At 35.4% G+C, this 14152-nt stretch overlaps 1 protein-coding gene across 1 annotated transcript; it reads right to left on the bottom strand.

Annotated features, from left to right (window-relative positions):
• Nucleotides 1-3662: 3662 nt before the first annotated feature.
• LOC140879006 (strychnine-11-hydroxylase-like) lies at nucleotides 3663-5596 on the bottom strand. The gene is made up of 2 exons (XM_073282635.1): nucleotides 4644-5596; nucleotides 3663-4040 (listed from the first exon to the last, which is right to left on the bottom strand). Exons 1-2 carry the CDS (start codon nucleotides 4899-4901, stop codon nucleotides 3663-3665), a joined length of 636 nt encoding a protein of 211 aa, XP_073138736.1. The 5' UTR covers nucleotides 4902-5596.
• Between the last annotated feature and the right edge of the window lie 8556 nt (nucleotides 5597-14152).

Raw genomic sequence — 14152 nt, 5'->3', positions numbered from 1 at the left:
AAATGGTTAAAAGAAATAAGTCAATCATCAAATTTGATTGATAGTCAGAAGCAAATGGAAAAAGCTACCTAGAGGGGTCCATTTGAAGATCGTTCCTTTAGTGTGCAGGCTACCACTTCTGCAATAATAATGATATAGGAAATTAAAATTTTCTGAATCCTGAAGTGTTGCTGGGAGATGTTGCCAACATCGTGGATAACACCTCATTTGTCAACATATATTTGCGCATCTAATTGCATTTTAATTTTATGTCACATTCTGTTTTAGACATAATTAGGACATTCATATTTTATTTTGTGAATATCTTTGGCTGAAAGGTTATAAATTCCGATCTAACAAAAATTTTGAATTGTGCTCTATCCTCTGAATTTTTGAATTTAAAAGTGATTGGACTTTGTTTCAGTGGAGTTAGAATCTGATGAGGAGTTAAAATTGGAAATGTTTGGTGAAATATTTGGCCAAGATTATCGGAGGAAATCAATGGGATTTATTGCCTAATTTAAAATAGATTTGTTACCGTTTCTCACTTTGTTACCGTTAGGGTCATTGTTACCATTGGGGCCTACTCAGAATCCGAGTTAGAATAGGAAAGGTTTGAGGGTTTATTTATCTGGGATTTTATCTTATTTTGGGAACACTTTTCCTCTCTATTTTCATCCCGCGTTCCCTCATCTTCTCTGTGTTATTGTATCCTGCTTCTTTTCTCTATCCTCACGTAATTTCATGGCAGGAAAGGGTTTTGATCCCCAAGATATTCGTTATAAAATGGGTTACAATGAAGATGCTGCGGAAGGTGTCATAGCACCTACATCACCACACCCTGTGGTTGAACAAGCTATTGTTCCGGTTGCTGAGGAACCAGTGCCTCTGGACTCCATCGCTCCAGGAGAGCCTGGTAATGCCATCGACGTGGAAAATATTCCGGACATGAGTGTGCTGAACAGGGTGTTTCCATCAAAACCCTTGACCCGACGATCGAAGAGACAAGCTGGATATAATCCAGATTACACTGCCACAAATCGTTTCCGTGGAAAGGGTCAATCATCAAGGCCTTCTATGCTAGATACAGAGTTTTCTTCAGGAGATGCAAGTGATGATGAAGATTACAAACTGGTGGATCGAAAGAGGGGAAAAGCAAGTGCAATGGAACCCTCAGTTCCAACCATCCCCGTCCCATTTGAATCTGAAAAAAAATCTAAAGGAAGTTCATCCTCTGACAGTGAATCCACTGAATCAGAGACTCCATCTGTTCCTGCTGGAAAAGTAGCTCCTGCTTCTATTCCAGTTTCTGAGGGACCATCTTCTACTGCTCCTCTTGTGCCATCTGATGATGAGGAGATTTTCATAGCCCAGTTCATGGCTAAGATAAAGAAGGCCCACGGCAAAAAGCCTATATCATCTCCTACTCAGGAATCGGATGATGAACCTGATGAAGAGATGCTTCAGGAATATGCTGACAATCGCCCTAAACCTTCTGAGAGTTCCAGCTCTACTTCAAGTCAGGATTCAGATGCTGAGGATGAGTTGGAAGAAGAGTCAGATTCTGGTGACTCTGAATAAGAATAAGCAGAAGGTGCTGAGGAAGGTGTTGCCGACACCCTGAACAACACCTTAGGAGAAGAGTACCGGGTAAATTCCTCCTATTCCTCTGCTTTTTATTCCAAGGAAATTGCTGACTGCTGGGATCAGTACTCTGATCGTGAATTCCTTGAGGAGCGTAACATTGATGTCGAGAGCTATGAAGCTCAAAACTTGGTCAGATTCTTTGAAGTGAGAAATCTACTGGCCACTGTCTCTACTGTTGGTCCATATTGCAGGGAAATTGTTCGAGAATTCTACTGCAATCTCACTGAAGCTGTGAAGGATCCAAGATTTGTCAAGTATGGAAAGGTGTATGTGCGAGGACAGATTTTTGCATTTAGTCCTACCATGATAAATGGTTTCCTTCATACTTTGACTGTTGATGATGCTGCACTTCCGTCTATGGATGAGATGACCTCTGTCATTACAGGTGGTCAAGTCACTATTTTTCCCTCCCATCCTAAGAAGTTGCAGGCTGCCAAGCTCACATCTTTCTACTCTGTTTTGCACAAGACTGCTGTGAAGACATGGACTCCCTCCGAAAATTCTACAGTTGTGACAAAGCACCAGACTCCTGTCCTTTATGCCATTGGCACAGGCGCAAGTTTCAACTATGGAAGACTTGTTTTTGACACTGTAATGGGATTTGCAGATTGTGCTCAACCTACCTTGAAGCTTCCTTATCCATCTTTGATCTATTCTATGCTGCTGTCTCAAGAAATTGAGAAGGATAATGATGAAGTACTTACTGAGCCTGGGGAATTGATGAAAATTGCACCTGCTCTACTCAAAGGAAACAGAACAATTGATCTTCCTTGGTCTGAGTCAGATGTTGCCACAGGTGTTGTGGCAGGTGTGACCAACACCCCTTCTGCCACTACTATTTTTGTGCCCCCTTCTGCTGCTCAAGCTGTTGATTCAACATTTATTCAAGCTCAATTGGTGCATGCTGAACAGAAGATTGCACAAGCTCAGGCTGACCTTGCATATTACAAAGGGTTAAAGGCTCACTATGAGTCTCTTTTAAGGGGAGCTGGCCCTTCTGAACAAAAATGGGGAGAAGACAGTGATGAGGCTTCCGAGAGCAATCAATTCTAATTTTTAGTGTTTGGTTTTCTGATTTTTAGTTTTTGGCTTTCCTAGTTTATTTGTTTCTCTTAGGTTAAGGTTTAATTGCTCTGTTTTTGCTCTGTCCCTAATCAAAACCTTTTTGTTTATCACTGATGTTTCGTATTAATTTTGAGATGTCATAGCTAGATGTTGCCAACATCTTGTGACAACACCTCTGCTTATACTTAGGAGGAGAATCTATTCAGGGGGAGTTTTGATTAAGGGGGAGTTTAGTTGTGTTTTGTCCAGAAAGGCAAAAAGGGGGAGATTGAAAGGAATATTTTATTCCTTAAAATCATCCTATTTTGAAAAATATTTTATTAATTATCTTTTGTCTTTCTTGGACATGAAGTTATTTAATTCCTTGAATAACTTGATTTAATTAAAGTTATCAGAATATTATGTTATGTAATATCTTTTGATTTAATTCTTTATTGTGTAGATTTGCCTTGATCAAGATCTAGAGTCATGCGTCTACAAGGAAACATTCTAAAGAAGGACTCTTGCTCTATTTATTGATGGCATACGCCTACAAGAAAGGGATCGATCATTGAGAGACCGTGAGTTTTCAAAAGCAAAAGAATACGTTCATAGAACGGCTGGAGCTTGACGGTTGAACATAGTGCTTGAAGCCATGAAGAACAATTCGGAGATTGTTGATCGAAGAAGTGTGCTACTCACGTGTTTTGGCTTCAAGAGTTTTTCTCCTTATTTTTTTTTCATTATTCTATTTCATAGAGAATGCTTTTTAGGAGAAACTTTATTATTTATTTTCTCACTTGTCTTGAAAAATTGATTTTTACAATAGTCACTAGTGTTAGGGTTTGTAACACTCTGTGAAAGTTTTCTAGTGAAGTTTTGCCCTGAGGCACTGCAAGAGTATTTATACTATTGCTTAATTCAATTGAGTCTATTTATTTGGTTGCTTATTTATTTTATACACGTTTAACTTATATTCCGCTGCAAATTACTCAAGGTGTTATAGTAGGTGTTGTCAACACCTCAAACTGTTTATGTGCAACTATTATTTCCTTACACATTCCAATTGCTGTGGCATTAAAAAGTACTCGAGTCTTTGCGGAGAATTCGTACTTGTCGATAGTGAACTTCTCTATAGTTTCTCTAGGGATCAATAACGGGACGGGTGGTCGAAGTCTTAACGACTCTTTGATGACTAATTTTAGGTATGTGAGTGTTTGGAGATAGTTTTCTTCTACTTTAACTTTTCCTTTGTAAGCTTTTCTCACTTCTTGCTGAGCTTTCTCTTTGACTTCGGGATTTCTCATGATCTCCGCCAATGTCCATTCGATCGTTGTAGATGAAGTATCGGTTCCGACAGCAAATATATCCTGCAAATATCAATCCATCGGTTAACTTTGAAATCTTATCTCTATACGTGAAGCTAATATATATCCACAATTGTTTATTGACTCACAATCTATTTGTCTCACAAATTAAATTAATCAATAAATTAAAACCGTCACATTTTTAATAATTGAAATTCGACCTATCTCACGCCAGAAACTCATTCAAACAGAGATTTATCTTTGTCTATATAAAAGAATAGAATTCACAGACACAATTAACAATTAACAATTCAACAATCGGAGTTGTTGTGTTTAGGGGTGTTCATGGTTTAGTTAACCGCCTGAACCAAGCCGAAACCGAAAATTCGGTTTGAACCGAAAACCGAACCGAAAATTTTTTGGTTCGGTTTTCGGATTTTCGGTTCGGTTAACCGAAAAATTTCGGTTTTTAACCGAACCGAACCGTTAAATTCGGTTCGATTTTCGGTTCGGATTTTCGGTGAATTTCGGTTCGGTTAACCGATCTGTTCGGTTCGGACCCAATGAATACCCCTAGTTGTGTTCTTTCAAAAGACAATAGATCTTGGTGAAGTTAAAAGATGAAGAAAACATTAAAAGGAGAATTGGAAGGGTAAGAGTACTAACAATAAGAACACCCTTGACATGTTCATCTTTCAGCATGAGTGCTTGATCGGGGTCCTTCTGGATTCGAAGCAAGACGTCGATAATATCTTCTTGATCAGGTTTAGGCCTGCTGGGATCGCGATGTTCTTCAATAACTCTGTCCAAGAAAGTGTCCAAGTCCAGGAAATTCCGGTCGATCTTCCGGTCGACACCGTTGAACTTGTTGATCCAAGCCAGCCTCGAAAAAAAAATCCGCCACATTGAAATCCGCAGCCACATTCTGCACTTCTTGAAGAATCCGCTGGAACTTGCCCATTACCTCGTCATTCGCATGAACATCGGGGCTCATCATTCCGAAAGCCGCTCGACAGACAACATTGTTCGACAGTGAAAACGTCAAAGAACTCAAATTTACAGGACTCGCACCATATTCGGACACACGACGGATCATGAGAGCCACCTCTTCCTCCCTTATTTTGCCGAAAGATTGGACCCTTTTGGCAGTCAAAAGCTCCAAAACCGCGATCTTTCTCACTTCTCTCCAATACTCCCCGTACGGTGCTAGAGAAATATTGGATGAATTGTAACCTATTTTCTTGCCTACATACAAAGGGGGCCTGCCCGAAATAGCAAGATCGTGTGATTTAAAGATTTCTCTTGCCATGTCGGCCGATGAAACGACCAAAGTCGGCACCGACCCCAAATGCAAGAGCATGAGATCTCCATATGTTTTGGACAATTCGTGAAGGGATCGATGAGGTAACCTTCCGAGTTGATGAAGATTGCCTACTAGTGAGAGTTTCTTGGGGCCAAGAGGGAGCTTTCTTTTCCTCTTCTTTTTCTTGAGTAAGAACAAGAGTATAGGTGCGATTAAGCTGAGACAGAGCATCAAGAAAATTTCAGAACCCATTATCTTCCCAAGGCTGTGGATAGAGTGGAGATTGAGATTTCAATAATTTTTTTTTATTACATCTTGTAATGGGGATAGATGCAAGCTTTCATGTCCCACCTGAGTCACCTGACCTATAAGTATAGGAAAATGATTCGTTTGCAGCATCCACGGCTCAGGTTTAATCAGAGTGTGGTACATGCCGCCCGGAGGGTACTATCTTGCGGGTGACGTGTAACCCATGATTAATAAAAAATAGTGAGTTCCACGTGGGGGCCCACTTATTTTATCCAATCATGAGCCGCCACGTCACCCACATGGCATTATCCTGCGGGTAGCGTCGACTCAACCGTTTATCAGATGCAAAGGAATCTGGAATACTTGATAAATTTTTCTTTTTAATTTTTTGAAGGAAATTTGATCAATTTTTTGGGTAGCTAATCTAAAGGGTGTCATCGAATTTTTTTGCATATGTAGCTTTTTTTTTCTACGTTTGTGTGTTTTTCTCCCGGAAGTTTCGATGACTATAACAGGCACTAACAAAATTAATGAATTTTTTTTAGAGCAATGCTACATGTACAACCAAATTTGTACAATAATTTTTACACCACAAAAAATTCAATACAAAATTTTAATTTATCAAATCTCACGATACATTGAATGCAAAATCTCACGATATCATATAAAAAAAACTCCCGGGATAATAGCAAAATATCGTGACATCATTGTTGTAAATATCGTTGTACGATATATTGGTTGTACCTCTAGCATTATTCTTTTTTTATGCTGATCATTTGTATGTTTCTAGTGTTTATAGTTCAAATAAGTGTATTGATTCTAGATTTTTAATGATTTTTGTGAAGTTTAATGTTTATTGTTATTCAATTGACATTTTAATTTGGGAAATTAAGCCCGTTTGGTTTCAAAAGTCAAGCCAAAAAAGTACTTTTTAAGTGCTTCTCATTTAATAAATTGGTAGTATTTGAGAGAGCTTTTAGGAAGCGCTTCTCAGCTTTTCGTTAACAAAATTTCACAAAATTTCAAATTTTTGTTAACGAAAAAGTTGAGAAGTGCTTCTAAGAAATTCTTCCAAACACTACAAAAATGTCTACCAAATCCAAACGAGACCTAAGAAAACAAAGAGGGAACCGCCGAGAGATAATTTTGTCCATATTAAAATTGGATTCTCCACCCAACGACGAAAGCTCCAACCCAAGATGAAAAACTTCACCCAAATTAAAAATTCGACCCAAATTCAACTCAAAAACGATTTCCAAGATTAAAACCTTCATCATCCAATGACGAAAAACTGCACCGAAAACACAAGCCAATAACTAAAAACTCGATTTAATGATTAAAAAATTCGGCTCAAACTCAATCTAATGATGAAAAATTCGATTCAAAAGTTATTTTGAGTTTTACATATATTTTTGCACATAAGGTTAAAAGATAAAACATCTGCTTTTGTGGTAGATCTCTTCTTGTCAAAGTTGAATTCTTGTGTTTGAGTCCAAGGCATCTCAACTAATTGATATCCATTTTTTTTTAAAATTTTTCTTTAAAAAGTAGAAGCCAGTGCGAAAAGAATAATAATAACCCTTAAATTCACTCACTATTGACCAAAAATAAGAAAACACGTCAAATACGCTTGCCATGTAAAGCTAAAATAGAGCTAAATAAATAAAGAAATAAATAAATTAATAATAATAATATTAATAATAATAATAATAATAATAATAATAATTTGTGATCATAAAATTATCGTTCAAAGACTCAAAGTTGTTTTTTATCGCCAATTGCCGATAATATTTCGCAGCCAGCGTGGTGATAAAGGACAACTTTTTCACCCAAAGATGAAAAATCCAAGAAGGTTTGGAGAAACCATGTTGAAAATAACAACAGAACAAGAACTCCAAACAGAGGATATGAAGCTTCTCAAGGTGACTCTAAATCACAGAGATATAGAGTTAGAAAATAAGGTATCCCTAGAAGATGTCAAAAAGAGGCTCAAAAAAAGTTACAACGAGCATCCTTTGGCTTGGTGGGATAGAAATCAACTCAAAGCTAGTCTTACTCTAAAGGAAGGCAAAGAGTATGAATTCGTCAGATATAAGCCTATCCCGATGAACATAACAGATCAAAGGGATATGAGAATAATTATCAAGGAACATTTGGACATTGGTCTAATCAAAGAAGGAGTTTCACCATATAGCAGCCCAGGATTTTTGGTCAGAAATCATGGTGAAATAAAAAGAAGGAAACCCAGGTTAGTTATTAACTACCAAGGTATTAATAAAATCCTGAAGTTTGATGGATACTTCATACCGAGTAGAGAACACCTAATTAGCTGTGTATGAAATGCTAGAGTGTTCTCAAAATTTGATTGTAAGTCTGGATTTTACCAGATTCGAATGGAAGAAGGCAGTAAGAAATTCACAGCCTTCTCTACTCCACAAGGACACTATATTTGGGAAGTTATGCCTATGAGATTGGCTAATGCACCCCAGATATTTCAAAGAAAGATGGATAACATTTTTAAAGATTATTTCAAATTTATGTTTGTTTATATTGATGATATTCTTATAGCATCAAAAAATATAGACGAACACATTAAACACTTAGAGATTTTCTCTAAAATTTGTAAACAAGAAGGACTGATCTTATCTGAAAAGAAAGCAGTCATAGCAACAAGGAAAATTGAATTCCTTGGTATTGATATTGATGAAACTGGAATAATTCTACAACCTCATATTGTGAAAAAGGTAAAGAATTTTCCAGATAAACTCAAAGACATAAAACAACTCCAGAGTTTTCTTGGAGTAGTTAATTTCGCAGGGATGTTCATTAACAACCTAGCAATGTACATAAAGGTGTTCAGTCCTTTGTTAAAAAAGGATGCTAGGTTTATATGGACCGAAGACCATACTCAATGGATAAACCAATTAAATGAGATATGTAAGAATCTCCCAAAAATGGCTATACCCAAAGATGAAGATGGTCTGGTTTTATTTACGGATGCTAGTGACGATTGGTGGGCAGCAGTCCTTACCAAAATCACTCCGGATGGAGAAATATCATACAGATACTGTAGCGGTCTTTTTTCAGAATCAGAGGCAATCAGATGGCATATCAACGAAAAGGAATTTTATGCAGTTAAAAGGACTTTCGAAAAATGGCCATTATTTTTACTTGCTAAAAAATTCACGTTAAAGGTTGATAACACCCAGGTAAAAGCTTTCTTAAAAAATAAGATTGAATCTAAACCTGAGAAACTAGGTTATTAAGATGGCAAGCATTATGTCAAAATTATATTTTTGATATTGTTATTATTAAATCTCATGAAAATATTCTTGCAGATTTCTTAACAAGAGATGGAAGACAGTGACGTGGATTCCATCATGAAAATGCAGAGGCATCTCAGGGAACATCTTGGATTGCTTCAAACCGAGTTCAACCAATTAGCCATTAATGCTGAAATGGCCGGATAAAAGTATCTAATCGAATAAAAGGATGTATGCAAGCTGATCGGATAAAAGTATCTAATCGAATTACAGGATGTATGCAAGCTCAAACACAACTATGGGCTGCTATTTAAGGGCCAATTGTGAAGGCCATAGAGAAACCATTGGTTTCTCATAAACAAGATATGCTAAAACCATTGGTTTTACAAAAACAAGAAATACAACCACCGGTTGGAAAACAAGATGTTGAGGAAGCTAAAACTCAAGAAACAAGTGCTAATCTATCATCAGCTTTTGATGATCTAGATGAAGCAACAATTGATGAGGATTCCTCATCAAGTCAACCCTCCGCCTCTAGGGTAAAAGAGGAAGAGATCAATCTTAGGCCCAACACTGACAAAGGCAAATCTAAGATCGATACTAATCCAACTATTATTTCTCCATTTCAGGTTTATCAACAGAGGTGGGAGAAATTAAGTACAAAAAGTGAAATTAACTCTAACACTTGCAGGGTTGATGTTGCAGGGATATATCCAAGGATGTGGCTAAAAAACAATGTCAATCCTAAGGATGTAAAGCTTTGGTATGAATTTGGAGCCTTGGCCTCAGTTTATACAACGTCACCAAGCTTTCCGAAGATATCACAGTTACCCAAATTGATTCAGGAAGCAATCCAAAAAACATGGGCAAATAACGACCATTTGTCCAGAGGAGATGTGCTTGAATTATATTTCTTTAGTGCAGCTCCAGAACCAACAGGGAAAAGATCACACGAACCCTTTCATTTCATCAAGCTAAGGAGACCTGACATGAATAATCAAAGATTCATTAAGGACCATATTCCTGAGGAAATACCATTAGTGTCCACTTTTGGAGAAAATAAAATCTCAACCAGAAGGGCATGGGGTATTTGGGTTTGTCTCACCGAGATGGACAAGGTCAAGTTTTTGTTCAAATTTTATCAGAATTCTGTGAACGGATAATTCCTGTTAAACACAATGACAGGAAAAACTACGGCTTTTGCGGAAGAACTCTTCGAAAAGAAGAGAAACTTTTTATGGAACAACAAGCTGCCGAGGAGTAAAGAGACTCGCCAAAAATTTTGTAACATGGCTCATATCGGAAGATGGTCAGAGAACATCTGCCCAGAGTGTCCCAACCAGAAGGAGCCAGAATTCGGAAAAAACTTCAGACCCCAAACGGATCGAAAAGATTTTTCCGAGACAAGCAAAGGTGGACAAGGACCACCAAAGATGCGTTTTCACAGGGGCCTACTTCAAAAGCAAAAGATGTCCCGACAACAATAAAGCAGACATGTGAGGAGAATAAAGCCAAAAGAAAGTGGCAGACATATGATTCCTCCACTAGTAAAAGATGCCATCAATAATGGCATAAAAAATACAAGACAGCTGCCTCCACCACTAGTAAAAGATGTCATCAATAATGGCATAAAAAAATAGAAGATAGCTGTAAGATTCCCTGAAGTTTCTCGGTGAAACGAGTGGAACCTCAGCTATAAATACAGGCGTTCAAGGAAGCTGAAGATATCGATCATTCCCTTCAGTTTTCTTACAAATAAATTGTTGTAATATTTCTCTCTTTATTGTATTAAGTTTTCTTTATGTATTACAAGAACAAGGCTACTATGAGTAGCTAAACAAGTTGTCTTCTCCTCTTCAAAGGAGTTGATTTATGTAATAATATCATGTCTGAATAATTTCTTTAAAGCCTCTTGTTCTTTCATGCTCATATTTTATAATTAAATTTATATACCATACGCCTTAAGGTAGAAAATGAATTAAGGCTGTGCTGGGTGTCGTTGAAAGAGCTTGTGCAGAAACCATCTGTTGCGACTGCGTGGTTGGAGTGTGAGGAGCACTTCGTAAAACTCGGCAGGTATGATCCGACGACATTTTGGTCAAAGAGGTATTTAAATTTATTTCATCTCACGGAAGCATGTTGGACCCTAATTCGGAGTATATTGGCTGGAAACCTTGCGTAACTGATAGTCTTGCATGACCGGGACTGGTTCGATAGGTTAACAATGTCATGTACAAAGGATTAGTTGCTAAATAATATTTAATTCAAAAATGGAGACCACTAGGGAGTTGAAATAAAGAAAATTGTGGTTATGGAGTTAAGATAAAGTTTGAAGGGTTGGTAGAGATTTTTAAATCATTTACCCTTAATTTAATAGTAAGGTCTAAGGATACATTTTCACATCAAAGGAGGTAAGGTCTAAGGATACATTTTCTTGTCCCACTCCCATCAAGGCCGTAATACATTGGACTAAGGAGTAAGGTGCAACAATCAACATGAAATAAAAAGTATTCTAAAACAAAAAAACAAAAACAAAACAAAAAAAACAAAATGCTTAAAAAAAAAAAAAAAATTCAAACGTCATCATATTGTCCCTTAACCCTTATGGAAAGCCGTTCAGGCGTTCATATTACTATAATAAATGAAATAGAAAATAATAAAAAGTCGTAACACATATCAAATAATTTTTCAGGGTTTTTTATTTTTAATTTAAAAAAATAAAACATTATTAAAAATAATGCATGCTTAAGCGAATGACAAAAATAATGCAATTGCAGCGTCCGCTCATGCCAGCATCAGCATATGCACGGGGACTTGCAATTTGCACGTTCCCATGTGCACCCCTTTTTATTTTTTTTGTTTTTAAATTAATTATATAATTATTTATATTTTATAAAATAATTATTTATTTAGTATTATTTATTATTAGTATGATAATTTTTTCTCAAAAATTTAAATTTTAATTCTAATTTTTGAATTTATGATCGGGTTGAATAATTATTAAGAAAACAAAAAATAATTTATGATTGGGTTGAATAAACGTAGAGGAGTTAATTCAGATTTATTTGAGTCGAATTGATGCAAAAATACTATTAGAAAATTTCTCGATCCGAACTCGAGACGAAACGAAATCATCTTGAAAAATATTAAACTCCAATCGACCCGAATATATCTGAATTAATCCTTTAGGTTTATCCAAAGAGACTTTCAGATATCCAAACAAATTAAAATAAATCAATAACTCCGCTAATCAATTTTCTAATAAAACAATAAAACTTAATTATTTAAATAAATTTATTTCTGATCAGTTATATTTATAGAAAAATTAGTTAAATTAAATAAACATATTTCGATAAATTAGTTAAATTAAATAAACATATTTTTAATATAACTTTTATTTCTTGTATTAATAATTTGTTAACAGAGTTATTGACTTATTTTAATTCGTCTGGATCTCTGCAAGTCATTCAGTTCTATGGATAGACCTAGAGGATTAATTCTGATATATTCGGGTCGGTTCGAGTTCGTATTTTTTGAGATGATTTTTTTTTGTATCGAGTTCGAGTTGAAAAATTTTCTAATAGAATTTTTGCATCAATTCGGCTCAAATAAATCTGAATTAACTCCTCTACGTTTATTAACATAACCGATGGACCTCCATATATTCAAACCAATTAAAATAAATATATAAACTTTGTTACCAAAAATTTAAGTTAAAAATATGATTTATATTTTAAAAATAAAATAAATTTAATGAAAATATGTTTATTTAGATTAACTAATTTTTTTATAAATATATATGATCAAAAAAATTTATTTAATCAACTAATTTTTTTAACCATAATTTTTTTTTGTTTTCTTAATAATTATTCAATCCGATCATAAATTCGAAAATTATAATTAAAATTCAAATTTTTGAGAAAAAAATTGTCATACGAATAATAAATAATACTAAATAAATAATTATTTTACAAAATATAAATAATTATATAATTAATTTAAAAACAAAAAAAACAATAAAAAGGAGTGCACATGGACATGGGAACGTGCAAATTGCAAGTCATGCTTGCAGCGTCCGCTGCTAGCATAAGCGGACGCGGATTTGCATTATTTTTGTAATCCAATGGAGCATGCATTATTTTTAATAATGTTTTATTTTTTAAAATTAAAAATAAAAAAAAAAACCCAATTTTGCAGTCAATGGTTTGTCGACTCCTTGTCTCCCTTACTCAACTTCTTTGCAGAGAAGAGGGGAGGAGTGGAAAACACAAAACTAAGGACCGTCCTATAATCTTCTTATTTAATTTTTGTTCCCATAAAAATCAGAATTTTTTTTCCTCCTTAATCCCTTACCCAATACATGTTGGAGCCCAAATATTCAAGATCCAAATGTTCGAGATCGGCCGAATAGGGAGTTGATATCCTAATATATTTTTTTTAATGTTCAAGGGTTTTGTTCCAAATTTTTTTTTTGTTTATATATATATATATATATATATATATATATATATATATTTTAATGTTCAAGAGTTTGTTTATGCACAATCCAATTTCATATCAAAGTAGTGATTAACATATGAAAGTTTTGTATTTTCACATTTTTGTCAAGAAGAACATCAACTGTGCATCGGATATTTATTGATAAAATGTTCGCGATATAAATTACTTGTAGTAACCCGACTTTTGTTTAATTAAATAAATCATCTAAATTTGTTTACATGATTAAAACATGATTAAGAAACTCTCATTTAAGAAAATAAGTAAAAAATCGGAATCAGAACGTTCAAAATGACCCGGAGGGCATCTAGAGTTCGAGTAGTTCGGAAGGTCTGAACTAGAGCTTGAAAAGTTCGAAAGTCGAGGGTGGTGTTCGGAAGCTTCGAACTTGAGATCGGAACTTCTAAACTCTCTCAGATAATATGGTATGGATATCTGATTGGTGATTTGACTCGAGGTTGTTTGGAAGGTCTGAATTAGGGATTGGAAGGTCCGAGGTCTGTCTGCACAATGATTTGTCCAATGACTGAATACGTGTTCGGTGCGTACAAGATCGGAAGGTCCAAATGGTAGATCGGAACTTTCGAACTCCTGTTTATAAATAGGAGCCGAAGCAGCAATTTGAAAATTCACATTCCACACTTCTCCCTCTATTCAGTTTAGTTTTAAGGCTTTAATTTTTGGCGTCATCTCGAAAAAGTCATTTGAAAACCTCGTAGTGAAGTTGTGTCTAGAGTCTGGGGTAACCATCATCATTGGGCTAAAGAAGGATGCAGAGATAACTGACCAAATGATATTCTGAATTTTAAACTAAACACATATCTCATATTCAATCATATTTAAACTATAATAAAAATTCATAA

Source organism: Henckelia pumila, chromosome 2 (assembly GCF_033568475.1).
Source record: "Henckelia pumila isolate YLH828 chromosome 2, ASM3356847v2, whole genome shotgun sequence".
Lineage (NCBI taxonomy): Eukaryota > Viridiplantae > Streptophyta > Magnoliopsida > Lamiales > Gesneriaceae > Henckelia > Henckelia pumila.
Note: the sequence above shows the minus strand (reverse complement) of the source record. Positions and strands in the feature narration are given on the sequence as shown.

Coding starts and splice junctions, on each gene's coding strand:
- LOC140879006 (XM_073282635.1), bottom strand. CDS start 4,901: ATGTGGCTGCGGATTTCAATGTGGCGGATTTTTTTTTCGAGGCTGGCT. Junction 4,041..4,643: donor ATGTCAAGGGTGTTCTTATT/GTTAGTACTCTT, acceptor TGATATTTGCAG/GATATATTTGCTGTCGGAAC.